Source organism: Alosa pseudoharengus, unplaced genomic scaffold, assembly GCF_046254945.1.
Source record: "Alosa pseudoharengus isolate Yale_2024_CS ecotype anadromous, Long Island Sound unplaced genomic scaffold, YU_APseudo_1.1 YU_APseudo_1.1_scf_1, whole genome shotgun sequence".
Taxonomy (NCBI): Eukaryota; Metazoa; Chordata; class Actinopteri; order Clupeiformes; family Clupeidae; genus Alosa; species Alosa pseudoharengus.
In genome coordinates this window covers 15,693,577-15,711,175 of record NW_027468564.1, presented here as the reverse complement: position 1 = coordinate 15,711,175, position 17,599 = coordinate 15,693,577, and the positions used below count along the sequence as shown (strand labels likewise).

The following is a 17,599-nucleotide window of genomic DNA, read 5'->3' as shown; positions in this document are numbered from 1 at the left end:
TTGGCCTGCACATAGTGTGTAATGTTGTGATGTGTTATGTGAGTGGTCATTGGCCTGCACATAGTGTGTAATGTTGTGATGTGTTATGTGAGTTGTCATTGGCCTGCACATAGTGTGTAATGTTGTGATGTGTTATGTGAGTGGTCATTGGCCTACACATTGTGTGTACATAGTGTGTAATGTTGTGATGTGTTATGTGAGTGGTCATTGGCCTGCACATCTGCACATAGTGTGTAATGTTGTGATGTGTTATGTGAGTGGTCATTGGCCTGCACATGTGTGTACATAGTGTGTAATGTTGTGATGTGTTATGTGAGTGATCATTGGCCTGCACATAGTGTGTAATGTTGTAATGTGTTATGTGAGTGGTCATTGGCCTGCACATCTGCACATAGTGTGTAATGTTGTGATGTGTTATGTGAGTGGTCATTGGCCTGCACATGTGTGTACATAGTGTGTAATGTTGTGATGTGTTATGTGAGTGATCATTGGCCTGCATATAGTGTGTAATGTTGTGATGTGTTATGTGATAGGTCATTGGCCTGCACATGTGTGCACATAGTGTGTAATGTTGTGATGTGTTATGTGAGTGGTCATTGGCCTGCACATAGTGTGTAATGTTGTGATGTGTTATGTGAGTGGTCATTGGCCTGCACATAGTGTGTAATGTTGTGATGTGTTATGTGAGTGGTCATTGGCCTGCACATGTGTGCACATAGTGTGTAATGTTGTGATGTGTTATGCGAGCTGTCAATGGCCTGCACATAGTGTGTAATGTTGTGATGTGTTATGTGAGTGGTCATTGGCCTGCACATAGTGTGTAATGTTGTGATGTGTTATGTGAGTGGTCATTGGCCTGCACATGTGTGCACATAGTGTGTAATGTTGTGATGTGTAATGTGAGGGACCATCTTATGATTCAGGTTTTCTAAACCAAACTTATCATCAAAAGATGAAGCAAACCTGACCTTCCTCGTGTGATGGGGAGCGCAATGTTCCAACATTCCATTTGTGTTTACTATGTGAGAGTCCAGCACAATCGTAACACTTTTCTGTTCTCTCCGTTCAAACTCGATTTACACAAAGATGTTAGACATGAAAGCTGTAAAATTTGACCAGAAATGAGTCATACTGTACATGTTTACTCCATGAAAGTTGAAACAGAATAAAAAAAACAACAAAGTTTGTAGTTTGTTAAGAATTTAACTTAACAGCGACATGTAGCTTAGGGCCTACCTTTGTTACATCATGTCATGTGATTACTGCTAAATGACTGATCACTTGCTGATGGATTTTCTGTGTTTTACATGTTTGTTTATGATGTGAGCTTTTTGTTTATCAGTGATGTACACACACATAGCCCTGTTCTTTCACACTGTTGTGTTCTTATCCTGCACACACACACACACACACACACACACACACACACACACACACACACACACACACACACACACACACACACACACACACAACTCACTTTGGATTAGACTGCGGTGCTCCACTGCTGAACTTGAGAGGCTCCATCATGGAATCATCACTCCTCATGGACACACAGCTGGGCACTGGAGACACTGACCTGCATCACACACACATGGCCAGCATTACACACACACACACACACACACACACACACACACACACACATACACACACACACACACAGGGTGCGATTTGTAGGGGGGGATGGGGAGGACTTCCCCTCTCTGGTCTTGATATCTCCCCTCTGCTTAATTATCTTCATCGCCGGGGGGGGGGGGGGGCAACATTTATCCCCCTCTGCCCCTCATATTGATTAATGCTACTTCATATAAGTAAAGCGCTGCATCGTGAGAACAGTCTAGTAGGCTATCCTACATAATAATCTGACATCAGAAACACACCGTCACCGTCAGCACTCATGCTGCTGACACAGTGGCTGCGTGATAACTTAATTTGGCCTTGATCGTACAGGACATTTCAGAATGTCGACTGTTTAATCCATCATAAATGGCTATTTTCAATAGAAAAGTTAGCTGGACAAATGAAAGAAAACGAGAAGGATTCAGTGAAGCATATAGTCATATTTTAGAACCTTCAACATTAGAAAACAACTGAGATGGAAGACAACTCCATGTAGAGTAGACAAGTAGTGGGTGTTTTAACAGCTGCAAGAAATAGAAGCTTCATGGTCTTTATGTTCTGGTTCGTAAATTATTTTCATAAAACTTCAAGTTGCCCTATACCTTTACTCTCGAAACTCTTCACTGCACTGTAGCCAATTAACTGACAGTATGATAGTAGGCTATTTATTTTCTGTAGGCTACAATAAACACATTTATTTTTTCAACTTTTGCAATATTACGCACTTACTGACGCAAATCAGCAGGAGAGAGAATGCACGTAGTCTAGGCAGCGTGTAGCGCAATGTGTGTTATTTGGTTACCAACTAACACTGTTAGCCAATTCACTCAAGACTTCAGTGCCATCATATACAACGTTTTTTTACATAACAAATACAGAAAGGATGGAGGCAGCAAAAGTAGAGGAGTCATTTCAGATGCGGCAAGAACAAGGTGAATTTGTATGCTTCTCAAAACGTAGTCCTACCCTGCATTTTAACTTATATAGTGTATTTAGTATTACAAAGGTGGCAAAATTAATATAGGCTATTATTAGCCATGACATTACTAGGGTATGAATCGTTAGTTCATTTTATTTATTTTTTTTAAATGGGGGGCGGGGGGGGGGGGGGGGGTGTTACACAAATCGCACCCTGCACACACATATAATTGTCTTGTGTACAGATATGCCTTTGTAAAAGATAAAACTGTACTATGTATCAACTCACTTTGGATTAGACTGCAGTGCTCCACTGCTGAACTTGAGAGGCTCCCTCATGGAATCATCACTCCTCATGGACACACAGCTGGGCACTGGAGACACTGACCTGCATCACACACACATGGCCAGCATTACACACACACATACATACACACAGACACACACACACACAAACAACTGGACACTGGAGACACTGGAGACACTGACCTGTGTGTCTGTGGTCTGGTTATAGGGGGAGAGGAAACCAATAGATTTAGATAACACAATGTTACGACCCCCTGTGCCCCTTCAGGCCTCTCCTTGTCAGTGCACGGGCAGGTAGGGCCTGATTAGGTCAATTAGGAATTGTGTACACCTGCATCAGGGTGTGGTTATATAAGGAGTTCTCCTCTCTTCCCCTTTAGGCACTTTTCTTCTCTCTTGCAGGCACCATTTTGACTTTCTCTCTGCACTGGCACTTTTACTCTTTCTCTCCTCTCTCTCTAATCTTTCTGTCTTCTTTTGTCTACCATTTAGTCATCTTACATACTGATGCTGACATTGCATTCATACATACACGCACGCCAACACTCATCTTCCCCCTAGACACATTATGGTTGGTATTACTATTGTTGCTTAATCTTAATAAATTATAAATTGGAACTTTGTTGTCCGTTTCCCTTTATGTTGCGGTCAGTAAACGAGCCGGCCGTAACATAATTGGGGGCTCGTCCGGGATAACAAACAAACAAGTAAAAACAGGACCATAGACTCGCGGAGATCCAGGTGAGAAGCTCTTTGGGTTAATTGGTTAATTAACAGACTCTGGCTAGGAAGAGTGCTCCAGCTGGGCTGTGCCCTTCCACCGGTGCACTTTTTGTTTATTTGGGGTTTTTGTAAATGTAATTTTTATTTTGGGGGTAATCCTAGTCGGGAATCTTGCATTCCTGTTGGGGGCACGCTTCTCGCGCAATCTTTGATATTTTGTGACGAGGTTCATGCGTTATTCAGTCGCCCCGAGGCTGGCAGGCCCCTGAAGAGTAGCCAGGTGGAGTTAGTTGTTTGGCGTGATATTCAGGTCACCAGAGGACTGTTTAATCAAGGATGTTACAGCAAGATATTGACTGATGTGGCTATTTTCACCTGGATTACTGTGACGTTATTTTGGACTGTTTTTGTGAGTTTGGGTAAGTGCATTTAACATAATTGTTGGCGTTCGTTGTTTTGCATCAGTGTTTAATGTTTGTGTTAACTAGCCCGTTGAGTAGCCTACACAATGCTACGTGATTTGTTCTAGAAAGATCACTGAGGAAGTTCGCATTCTTAGCTAGTTACATGTTTGTTTGAGATGGGGAGACGTCGTGCTTGAATGAACTTTCAGGAAATTATGAATGACTGATGACGTAGAGCTCGCGTAGTGAGTCATTTGTCGTAATTTGTAGTGCCGCTTTGGTAGTAAGATTGCATGCCTTTTAAGTAATCATTGAACAGCGTTTTTGTGTGGGACTACGTGATTCGAATCAGATTGTGTGTTCATTCGTGTCCAATTTGCTGTTATTGATTTGCTTGTGTGTAATCTCAATTTTGAGATTGTGCTTTGTTCTGTAGAGAGAGTATTGGGATATTTTTGTGCCTCGTTTTTTTGTCTGCTATCTTAAAAATAAGACTAGCTACCTTGTGCTATGGTGTTTTCACACTTTAGTGTTTGTTGAGAGTGGAGGTTATCTTGTCTTGTGAATTAGTGACATTTCTACCTATCTCTAATCATGACTTCATCTGAGGAATTTATTGCTGGCCCATCTGAAGAATTGCTAGAAAATCTCACTAAAGAGCAACTTTGGCAAGTGGCAGAACATTATGAGTTGATTATAACTGTTCATGAAAAGAAGCTAAAGGAGACATTATTTATTGCTGTTAAGAACCAACTGACTCAGAAAGGTGTACTTGGGGAAGGTACAGCTTCACCAGATAAACCTTTGCAGCTGGACTTAGAGAAGCTGAGGGCTGAGCATGATGCTAGATTAAGGGAAAAGGAGATTGAAAAGGAAATTGAACTTCGCCGGCTTGAGCAACAAGTAGAGTTGAAACGGATAGAGCTAGAGGAACGTGAGCGTGAACACCAGCGTGAGCGTGAAATTCGTGAACACGAACTTGCTCGCGAACGTGAAGAACACGCGTTCACTCTTAAAAAGCTTGAAATTGAATTGGCTGCTCAAGGGGATGGTTCTTCGCCTAGCTCTCCTTCTGTCCCTGCGCCCACTCCTTTAGTTCCAATACAGCCTGGTTTTGATGTAGGCCGAAACATCCGGCTAGTGCCACCCTTTTCTGAAAAGCACGTGGACAAGTATTTTTCACATTTTGAGAGGGTAGCCATTACACTGAAGTGGCCCAAAGAAGTGTGGCCACTGCTGTTGCAGTGTGTTTTAACTGGGAAGGCCCAAGAGGTGTACACAGCACTTAGCCTTGAACAGGGTAGCCAATATGACGTGGTTAAAGCCACAATCTTGCGGGCTTATGAGCTGGTCCCTGAAGCGTATCGGCAACGCTTCAGGAGCTGTACGAAGCTGGACCAGCAGACCTTTGTAGAGTTTGCCAGGGAGAAAGAGGGTATGTTTGATCGATGGTGTGCTGCTCAAAAGGCAGAAACCAGGGAAGATCTTAAACAGCTGCTTCTATTAGAAGATTTTAAAAGTTGCCTCCCTGAATCTGTGGCAGTGTACCTAAACGAACGGCATGTCCAGAAATTGGAGGATGCTGCGGTTCTAGCCGATGAATACACCCTTACCCATAGGCAGACTTGCAATCCGCAATGGCGTAACAACCAGGGTAGGTTAAAGACTATGCCTGGGGGCAGATTGAGGCGTGGGTCTCAGGATTCAAGGTCATCTTCTCCAGGTAGTCGCTGTCAATCCCCTGCTAAGAGTGAGGTTGTGTGTTTTTACTGTAGGAAACCTGGCCACAAAGTCGCAGACTGTTTGGTCCTTCAAAAGAAAGGAAGAAGGCCCAAGTCTCTTGGCGTGGTAACACCTCTTGCTATTGGGCCATCTCATAGTATTGTTGATAGCAGTCATTCTGTGTATGAACCTTTTATTTCACAGGGAGTTGTGTCGCTGCTGGGTCAGAAAGATGGGGTGTCTGTCCGCATCCTCAGGGACACAGGGGCTGCTCAGTCTCTGTTGTTGGAGGGTGTTCTACCCCTATCTGATCAGACGGTGACAGGACATGTTTTGGTAAAAGGGTTTGAGAGTTTTGCTAAGCTGCCGCTTCACCACATTCAACTGACCTCCAAGATGGTCACCGGTAGTGTGGTTATTGGTGTGTGCCCATCTCTTCCAGTGCCAGGTGTGTCCCTACTACTGGGAAATGATTTAGCTGGATGTAATGTGTGGGGGAGTACTGCCATGGTGTCGCCACCTGCAGTGACTGAGTTGCAACCAGAGATTGAGAGTGTGCAGAGACCCCAAGGGGATGCTCTCGCTTGTGTAGACTCTATCGCAGAAAAGCTGACCCCAAGGGGATGCTCTCGCTTGTGTAGACTCCATAGCAGAAAAGCTGACCCCAAGGGGATGCTCTCGCTTGTGTAGACTCTATCGCAGAAAAGCTGACCCCAAGGGGATGCTCTCGCTTGTGTAGACTCTATCGCAGAAAAGCTGACCCCAAGGGGATGCTCTCGGGTGTGCAGACTCTATCGCAGAAAAGCTGACCCCAAGGGGATGCTCTCGCTTGTGCAGACTCCATAGCAGAAAAGCTGACCCCAAGGGGATGCTCTCGCTTGTGTAGACTCTATCGCAGAAAAGCTGACCCCAAGGGGATGCTCTCGGGTGTGCAGACTCTATCGCAGAAAAGCTGACCCCAAGGGGATGCTCTCGCTTGTGCAGACTCCATAGCAGAAAAGCTGACCCCAAGGGGATGCTCTCGCTTGTGTAGACTCTATCGCAGAAAAGCCGACCCCAAGGGGATGCTCTCGCTTGTGCAGACTCCATAGCAGAAAAGCTGACCCCAAGGGGATGCTCTCGCTTGTGTAGACTCTATCGCAGAAAAGCCGACCCCAAGGGGATGCTCTCGCTTGTGTAGACTCCATAGCAGAAAAGCTGACCCCAAGGGGATGCTCTCGGGTGTGCAGACTCCATAGCAGAAAAGCTGACCCCAAGGGGATGCTCTCGCTTGTGTAGACTCTATCGCAGAAAAGCTGACCCCAAGGGGATGCTCTCGCTTGTGCAGACTCCATAGCAGAAAAGCTGACCCCAAGGGGATGCTCTCGCTTGTGTAGACTCTATCGCAGAAAAGCTGACCCCAAGGGGATGCTCTCGCTTGTGTAGACTCTATCGCAGAAAAGCTGACCCCAAGGGGATGCTCTCGCTTGTGCAGACTCCATAGCAGAAAAGCTGACCCCAAGGGGATGCTCTCGCTTGTGTAGACTCTATCGCAGAAAAGCTGACCCCAAGGGGATGCTCTCGGGTGTGCAGACTCTATCGCAGAAAAGCTGACCCCAAGGGGATGCTCTCGCTTGTGCAGACTCCATAGCAGAAAAGCTGACCCCAAGGGGATGCTCTCGCTTGTGTAGACTCTATCGCAGAAAAGCTGACCCCAAGGGGATGCTCTCGGGTGTGCAGACTCTATCGCAGAAAAGCTGACCCCGAGGGGATGCTCTCGCTTGTGCAGACTCCATAGCAGAAAAGCTGACCCCAAGGGGATGCTCTCGCTTGTGTAGACTCTATCGCAGAAAAGCTGACCCCAAGGGGATGCTCTCGGGTGTGTAGACTCTATCGCAGAAAAGCTGACCCCAAGGGGATGCTCTCGGGTGTGCAGACTCTATCGCAGAAAAGTTGACCCCTTGTGAGAACTCTGCTTTTGGGCATTTGGATAACATCATTACTGCTGCTGTGACTCAAGTAGATGATTTGTTGGATTCACCTGCGGGCCAGGTGAATAGTGTCACAGTGAGAGTATCTGATTTTGTGGGGTGTGTTGAAAATGTTGCTTGTGCGACTAGTGTAACAGAAACCCTCTTTGAAATTACGGAAATTCCAGTTAGTGTCACTTGCACTGAGGGCACAAGTGACTTTAGCTGTATTATGTCTGAGTTTGATCCTTTAGTGAAGCCATTCCCATTTCTCTTCCCTAATGTTCCTTTTTCCTCCTTGGCCCAGCATTGTGGTGATAGTGGGTCGGTACCACCCAGTTATCACTTTTGCATTTTCGATTCGTGGGAATGTAGCGACTTGAGTGAGGGAATTGGTTTGTGTTTGTGTCCATCTATTGAACCTACTTGGGGACAGCACAGGTCTTGTGTGTCGAGACGTCGCATGCATGACCATTTGGTCATTCCGAGTAAAATGCTTGAGAGTATGTGTGATTGCTCACCCTGCAATGAACTAATGTTCATGATCCAGATTGTTCTACTTCTGATTTCACAGTTTATCTTTCATGTTGGGTGGGGTTTACAAATTGCATTGGGTTAGTAATTATGTTTTCTTAGCCACTGTGTTTTCTGTCTCTCTCCCCTCGCTGTCTAAGGGCCCAGGATGGTGAGTTTAGAGGCTCAGGATTAAGAATGGACCACAGGAGGTCTTCTGTAGTTTTTTGTTTCCATACTGGTAGCTGAGGTTTTCCTATGGCAAACCTCTTTTTAGGGAGGGAGGTGTTACGACCCCCTGTGCCCCTTCAGGCCTCTCCTTGTCAGTGCACGGGCAGGTAGGGCCTGATTAGGTCAATTAGGAATTGTGTACACCTGCATCAGGGTGTGGTTATATAAGGAGTTCTCCTCTCTTCCCCTTTAGGCACTTTTCTTCTCTCTTGCAGGCACCATTTTGACTTTCTGTCTGCACTGGCACTTTACTCTTTCTCTCCTCTCTCTCTAATCTTTCTGTCTTCTTTTGTCTACCATTTAGTCATCTTACATACTGATGCTGACATTGCATTCATACATACATACATACACGCACGCCAACACTCATCTTCCCCCTAGACACATCATGTTTGGTATTGCTATTGTGTATACAGTGGTTAACAAGGTCAGCATTACACACACACACACGCACACGCACACGCGCACACGCACACGCACACGCACACGCACACGCACACGCACACACTGTGACAATGTGTCTTTGTAATTTGTACCAAATGAGTAAATGAGTGTAATTCCCCAAATGGTGGAATATCTCCTTAATGTTAGCTTAAAACCGTGAGAATCAAGCAAGCCTCACAGGCCGTCACAGCCTTAAATCTTTTGGAAATTGAAAAATCCAACCCTTAAGGACACCAATTTTCTTTGTGAATGTATCATGTTTCGTAAATAAATACATGTTATTCCTTAAAATACAGGGGGCATAAATAAGTAAAGAACCCCCTATGTTAAATTCCCATAGAGACAGGCAGATTTGTATTTTTAAAGGCCAGATATTTCATGGATCCAGGATACTATGCATCCTGATGTTCCCTTAGCCTTTGGAATTAAAATAATGTCTTTATTTATTTACGATTCATTCACAAAACAAAATTGGTGTCCTTAAAGGTTGGAATAAGATCAATCTCCTAAAGATGATTTTTTATATGCCCAGCACTGTACATTCTAAATAGTAATAGTTTAGCTCGCAGGTGAGATGTGGCCTGTGATTATTATTTTTTTATAATTAATTGTAAATAATACTTTTCTGTTGTGTAGTTGTGCCATTTCATTTTTGTTTCATTTTAATTTCTAATAATATTGTGAGTAATAATTATTAATAATGTAAATTAAAAAGGTGAAAGAAAAACATGAATAATCCTGTTCAAGTACTGCAATAATCATGATAGTTATGTCATAATTTGTAACTCAATCTGTCAATGTTTTCAACAAAATCTACCAGAAGTCATCATTTAAGGAGTATTTTTTTTCAATTTTTTTCTTTCAGGGGGGCTTCAATCAACTTTATATCAGATGTGCGCCTGTTAATTATTATGACCGCCGCGCAGCGAAGCGGCGGTCATATAGGTTTAGTCAGATTTTTCTTTTTTTTTCGCATGGCCAATATTCCGTCAAGGATTCCCGGGACACTGAAAGACTGGGGTGAACGAAACTTGGTGGGCATGTTTTTTGTTTTGATCTGTAGCCCCTCCGCTGGACTGGACACAGTTTTCTGTGAATATCTCGAGAACCGTAGGGTTTAGGAGGACCACCTTTTTTTGTATGTTGATCTTAACTCATTGAATGCCAAGCTGTTTTCGGGAGCTTTGTCCTAGAGTGCCAGCAATCTAGACCATTGTTGATGATTTTTGTACAGCCACAGCATATTCTGTGTTATAGCTATGAATACGTAGAATAGCTCGATTAAAAGGTGAGACTTTAAGCTCTCGGTGGGTGCAAACCGTGTATTTTTTTACACGCCTCTGTTCCTGAGAAATCCCAAGCTAAACAGTGGCTAGTTTTCATCAAAATCGCTGTTTTTTTCTAGAAATGGAGATATAACGTCTTTCATGAAATATGAAGTGTTGCCTGTTACTTACTTGTGTAAACATTCCGGGAAGTGATCACCGAGACCTGGCGAGACTGCCACCTAGTGATAGACCCACGAAAATGGCCTGGTTTTGACCTGACGTGCATGCGTCACTGATTCGACCCAAAGCGGCAACGAGTTATGATAAAATGTCCAGATAAAATGTCCAGATTGTGCGTTTTCATGAGTTTCACGATCGTCATATATTTCATTTCCATTCATCACAGAGTTCCCAAAATCACATATAAGGTGTATTAGAGTGTCTAGTTTCGTAATTTAAAAAAAAGCTAAAAACGTAATATTACGTTTTTGGCACTCAACGCATGGGAAGGAAAAACGTAATGGCACTCAATGAGTTAAGGGGCCATGTCAAACCATTCCATAACCACTCATTTCATGTATAGCACCACCTAGTTTAAAATGAAAAAGTAAAAATGAGGTGTTGTAATTGAAGGTATCTGTGACCTAACATAGTCAAAACTGCACGAAATTGGAAGTGTGAGATCATTATGACACCCTCTGAATGCACGCCAAGTTTTGTGGAATTCCGTTCATGGGGGGCCATACAATAAATTAATTTATATTACTGTACACCAACTGGCCTGTAGGTGGCCGGACACAGTTTTCTGTGAATATCTCGAGAACCGTAGGGCCTAGGAGGACAACCTTTTTTTGTATGTTGGTCTTAAGGGGCCATGTCAACTCATCCCATTACCACTCATTTCATGTATAGTGCCACCTAGTTAAAAATTAAAAAGCAAAACATTAGGTGTTGTAATCATAATACCTCTGGCTGACATTGTCAAAACTGGACGAAATTGAAAGTGTAGGATCATTATGACACCCTCTGAATGCATGCCAAGTTTCATGGTCTTTCGTTCATGGGGGGCCATACAATAAATTTATTTATGTGTACATTTAGTAACAGTACACCAACAGAGTTTTCTGTGAATATCTTGAGAACCGTAGGGCCTAGGATGACTATTTTTTGCGTATGTTTGCCTCCAGGGGTCATGTTAACCCATTCCATATGCACACATGTGCATAAACAGATATTCACACACACACACATACATTCACAGTAATCATACATATGACACATACACACACAGTAGACATATGTATGCATGCATGCACATGCACACACAGGCACACACACAGGCACACCCACAAGCACATGCACACACACACACACACACACACACACACACACACACACAAACATAAACACGTACATGTTCACGCACACATGCACACAATTCAAGAATTTCTCAGAAACTCAAGCAAGATGGGGTGGGGTTGTATAAAATGTATTTTACATGTGAAATCTATGAACTAATCATGTTTTGGTATTTGTTGTCTAGCAGATACCAGTGAGAATTGTGTGTGCATAATGCAATTCAGTGAGACGGTTAGAATCCTATATGCCTTTCACCTTTTGTTTTTAGCCAGCAGCCAGACCAGCAGATACCCTGATTTTGCTGAATTACTGAAGCTAAGCAGGCTTAGTTAGTACTTGGATGAGAAACCTCCTTGGAAGAGTAGGTTCCTGCTGGAAGTGGTGTTGGTGGCTGGCCAGTAGGTGGCACTCCACTCCTGTGGCCAAAAGCCACCAAACAAATATCGATCCCAATGTCCTATTGCAGTGACAGGGACACTGTACTGCAGGAGATGTTTTCCTTTGCATGAATGTTAAATTAAGGTCCTGACTCACCATGGTTGTTAAAGATCCCATGGAACTTATCGCAAAGAGTAGGTGGTTCCCTGATTTGCTTTATTTATGTACACATACATAAAGACACACACACATGCACACGCACACACATAAAAACACACACACACAAAGACACATAAACACACACACACACTACACATGCACACACACACATACATGCACACACACACAAACACATAAACACATATACACACACACACCCTCACACACATGCACCCACACATACTGTACAAACACACCTACATACACAAACACATGCACACACACACACAAACACACACACAAAAAAACACACACAAAACACATACCGTATTTTCCGGACTATAAGTCTCACCGGAGTATAAGTCGCACCAGTCAAAAAATGTTTCATGAAGAGGAAAAAAACATATATATAAATATATATATATATATATGTTGCACCTGAGTCGCAGGACCGGCCAAACTATGACAAAAAGTGTGACTTATAGTCCGGAAAATAAATACGGTATACACAAAAACAACCACACACTTTGCACACACTCAATTACAAACACACAAAAAACATCATACATCATTGATAGCCTATTTTTTAAAACAGCTGCTACGGGCCCATAACATGAGGTACAAGGTAATGGAGCCTTTCACACATTGTTGTGTTTCTTTAGAAATAAACAATGGACAAATAGAGTTTTTAAACGCTTCAGATGTAAAGTTATTTGCTGTCAAAGTGATGCCAAAATGAATGGGCCTATTTTACCTCTTCTCCCCTTTAACCACAAGGGCAACTATTTTACCTCTTCTCCCCTTTAACCACAAGGGCAACTATTTTACCACAAGGGCAACTATTTTACCTTATCTCCCCTTTAACCACAAGGGCAACTATTTTACCTCTTCTCCCCTTTAACTACAAGGGCAACTATTTTACCTTATCTCCCCTTTAACCACAAGGGCAACTATTTTACCTCTTCTCCCCTTTAACTACAAGGGCAACTATTTTACCTTATCTCCCCTTTAACCACAAGGGCAACTATTTTACCTCTTCTCCCCTTTAACTACAAGGGCAACTATTTTACCTTATCTCCCCTTTAACTACAAGGGCAACTATTTTACCTCTTCTCCCCTTTAACCAGTGTACCCTAGGGGCAACCATTTTACCTCTTCTCCCCTTTAACCAGTGCACCCTAGGGGCAACCATTTTACCTCTTTTCCCCTTTAACCAGTGCACCCTAGGGGCAACCATTTTACCTCTTTTCCCCTTTAACCAGTGTACCCTAGGGGCAACTATTTTACCTCTTTTCCCCTTTAACCAGTGCACCCTAGGGGCAACTATTTAACCTTTTTACCCCTTTAAACAGTGCACCCTAGGGGCAACTATTTTACCTTTTCACCAGTTTCTTCTCAAGCTTGTGTGCAAGGTCACTGTGATTCATCTTCTTCAGGTCTTTGGATGGCACAAGGGGGTCCATGGTGGACCCTTTAGGAATCTGTGAATCAGAGAACAGCCCTGTGAATCAGAACACAGCCCTTAGAATCAGAGAACAGCCCTGAGAATCAGAACACAGCCCTGAGAATCAGAGAACAGCCCTGAGAATCAGAACACAGCCCTTAGAATCAGAGAACAGCCCTGAGAATCAGAGAACAGCCCTGAGAATCAGAACACAGCCCTTAGAATCAGAGAACAGCCCTGAGAATCAGAACACAGCCCTGAGAATCAGAGAACAGCCCTGAGAATCAGAACACAGCCCTTAGAATCAGAGAACAGCCCTGAGAATCAGATAGATAGATAGATAGATGATAGATAGATACTTTATTGATCCTTAAGGGGAAATTCAAACCAGAATCAGAGAAAAGTTCCATTTTTAGTCTAATGATAATACTGTAAAGACCGCAAAGGAGCAAACATTATAAAAAATAACAACAGACTGTAAGAACAGAAGTGGCTTCCAGCAGAACTGAAGGAAGCAAACCTTCAGGCAGCCATGGGTTTCCCTTGTGAATCCGAGTCTTGACAATGAGTTGAGGTTATCATAATGTATAGATCTATTAATAATATAGACAGGTTTCCCGTTTGCCAACAAAACTAGATGCGCACATAGTCGTGGGGACACTCAGTGGACAGTCACAACGTTATAAACTTAGACTAATAGTCGGCTACTGTAACCTAGATTCTGCTTTTTTTATAGCCTTGCTGTCTCAATAATAATATCTCATTTCAGAGATTGTCTTTCATTTGCTTTATTAACATAACATAACATCCACCATTTCAGGCAGTTTGCAAACAGAGTGCATTACCACTATCTGCTGGGCTGAGGTGTAATGGCAAGTGTACCATGTAGCCTCGTTCTGGCTTACAATGGCTCCCGGATTAATAATGTGAATATATGTCCACCTCTAATTGGTTAATTGTTAGAACACCTGGTGTCCAGGTTGTCTTTAAAAGTGGAGTCTCACATTTGGGTCCATGCCAAAAAAGATCAAAGTATCTCTGAAGCTAACGTTCAGCAAAGTATCAGCAGTGGAACATAGATCAAACATGACACAAGTGTGTCGTGAGAAGAAGACATACAATCTTTCAGATTCTCTATTTGACACATTTAACCTCAATTTGGATTACAGCTTCTTTTAAAAGGCGGAAATATTTCACTGCAAAACAGAGGTGCACTGTTGTGATGAGTACATGGCGTCCTCGTCAGCTTGGCCTGCTCGTCTCCACCACTAATTTAAGAACAACTGGTGTCCAGGGTGTCTTTAAAAGGTACACTGATGCATTGTGGGTAAGTGAGCGGGGAGTACGGTTGTTGGTGGCAGCAGCAGACTTGAACACTTGTATTTGGTATTTCTTTCTTTCTTTGTTTAGCATAACTACATTGACTCCATGCATCCATACATTCGCCTACACCACTGACTCTAAATAAACGTGTTGTTAATTTGTCCGCCGTGTGGCGTGTGCCTGTTATTTTTGTCTTGTCCCTGTCATACATACGGCTGAATACCTAATCAATCACTATTAGCTCACCATGCTTGTCCCTGTCATATATACATATGAATACCTAATTAATCACTATTAGCACAAAAGCTCACCATGCTTGTCCCTGTCATATATACATATGAATACCTAATTAATCACTATTAGCACAAAAGCTCACCATGCTCGTCCCTGTCATACATACGGCTGAATACCTATCAATCGCTGTTAGCACAAAAGTTACTTTTTTACCATTTCTGATATTGGAAATGAGAGAAACATGAGAGACACATTGTTTTGTTTATATTTACACCAGTTGTCAATAAAGTACTGTAATTAAAAGTAACTAATTATTTATCACCTCATTTAAGAGTCTCTATCCACACAGGCCACTAATCCTGAGACACATTATTAGTGCATAATAGTGTATTTTTGGCCTCTAGCTAACAAGTGCATGCATTAAAAAAACAGCAAGGTTGTCATTTTGTAAAATATGTCCGATACATTAGCCTCCCAGGTACAGGCAATAGTTCATTGGAAATAATACAAACTGTTTAAAGGTTGCGCTTGTGCTCTTCCACTTTTTATCTCCCCCTCCCCGTCTATGAGCTGAGGCAAGTCGGTTCATCAGAGGAAAAGAGAAAGTGTGTGTGTGTGAGAGAGAGAGAGCTAGAGAGAGAGGGGTTGAGACCCTGACAAGAAAAAACTGTCCTTCTGTGTCTCTTCTCCTTTGCTTTAATTTCCTGTTACAGGCCCGGGCAGGCTTTCAAAAACACGTTACAACATATACTGTATGAGAAAGCCTGCAGATATACCCACTTTGCATGTTGGAATTTGCCAAATCTTCTACACTCACACACAGACTAAACTAATTTGAATGACAGGAACATATGGGCAACAACAGTGTTTCAGTTTTTTTTTTTTCAGGTTAATTATTGCATCATGCTATTTTATGGTTGGTAATTGTCTGAATCTGCACTGTGCTTGCCAAATTGGAGTCTCAAATGTGGGTCCATGCCAAAAAAGATTGACGTGTCTCTGAAGCTGAGAGCACCTATTTGTATTGTTCCTCTAAAAGTGTGTCGTGAGAAGACAACGTACAATCTTTCAGATGGATCCCTAGATAGATAAATATGTAGATAGTTTACTTATCATAACTTTATATTTTTGCCATGAATATTACACATCCTGGGATGTGAACAGTATCAGTCTGAATGTATTTAAATGTTAATGTATTTGGACAACTTTAATGGCACTTTAGGGGTGAACAGTGTATGTGATCTGATGCACAGACCTACAGAATGATGGTGGTTTAAAGGTGAAAAGTTTACGTGACTATATGCACAATGTATGTAATCAAGTGTACAAACAGACATTTACGTGACCATATGCACGAGGGCTTCTTTGAACAGTCACGTATCATCAGCATAGAGACACAGAACACTCAACCACAACGGTTTCAGTCTTCCTGTAGCAGCAGTTTGAGTTTCCTGTGTACGTGTCTAGATGTGGGAGTGTTTTTAACACTGTCGTCTCACAGGGGTTTTATAATATCAACATTGAACGCTGTTTTAACAGTTCAGCTGACCACAGAGGGTTAATATCATAAACTAATCCACCACAATGATACACAATGATTAAATTTATTTCTGTCAAAACAACCTTTTCCAGCAGTGTTACAACTAAAGCGCTTATGGGGCAGAATGTAACATTTCACCTAACGGCACTTTTGTGGAATTGTATAAGAACGGCAGATCCTAGAAACAAACTTCAAGTGTAGCAGAGTATATTTAGCCAACACCAACACAGCCCTGCCCTCGCCAGGACTTGAACCCGTAAACAGCAGCATCTTGGATTGGAGGTCAATAAAAAGCCCAGGCTAGCTCTCCCACCAGCACTACTCTTAAGGTTTCGTATGTCTAATTTGAGTTTGTACGCCAAATTACAGCCATGGGGATATCCTTCACCATCTCCACTCCCACTTGTGTCATATTGCTTAAATGTAACTTCCTATATTGTATACTTCTTTGTCTTTCTTTGGATTTGTTTTGTATGTCTTATTTTAGTTCTCACTGCATATGTCTAAACATCAAATAATCAGCCAGTAAAAATAACTTCTCATGTTGCCATTTCACCTGAGAGAACTATACAGTGCATGCATCATCATCCTTTAAGTCTGTTTATGCTTAATGTAAAATATGATTGAAAGATCTGCACACTTTAACATAGACACATATAGCACGTCTCACCTCACACTGCCACTGTGGTCAAGCACTCTCTTCTGAATCTGTGACAGGACAGCGCTATAAACACTCCCACATCTAGTCACGTACCAGCACACCCAAAAAGCTGCTTCTGGAACTCTAAAACCGTTGTGGTTAAGTGCTCTGTGTGTCTATGCTGATGATACGCGACTGTTCAAAGAAGCCCTTGTGCATCTGGTCACGTAAACCTTTCACCTTCAAACCACCATCATTCTGTAGGTTTGTTTGTGCACCTAATCACATACACTGTTCATCCCTAAAGTGTCATTAAAGGACATCAGGTAGCTGTTTATCATATAAATAATCCATCATCCATACTCATCCCGTTTTTTTAAATATTATTTATCTTTAAAGAACAATTTGTTGTCTTGTGTCG

General features: G+C 42.5%; 1 protein-coding gene across 2 annotated transcripts in view; it reads right to left on the bottom strand.

Annotated features, from left to right (window-relative positions):
• LOC143121927 (NACHT, LRR and PYD domains-containing protein 3-like) overlaps positions 1–17,599 on the bottom strand; it is a 47,254-nt gene that overhangs the window by 29,364 nt on the left and 291 nt on the right. Inside the window, exons 2-4 of one of the 2 annotated variants that reach the window (XM_076282631.1) lie at positions 13,375–13,478; positions 2,831–2,929; positions 1,481–1,579 (exon numbers count right to left, since the gene is read on the bottom strand). In XM_076282631.1, the coding sequence (XP_076138746.1) occupies positions 1,481–1,579; positions 2,831–2,929; positions 13,375–13,460 (284 nt within the window). In that variant the 5' untranslated portion in view covers positions 13,461–13,478. Of the gene's footprint in view, positions 1–1,480; positions 1,580–2,830; positions 2,930–13,374; positions 13,499–17,599 lie in introns of both variants that reach the window. The other variant, XM_076282621.1, reaches the window with a different exon arrangement.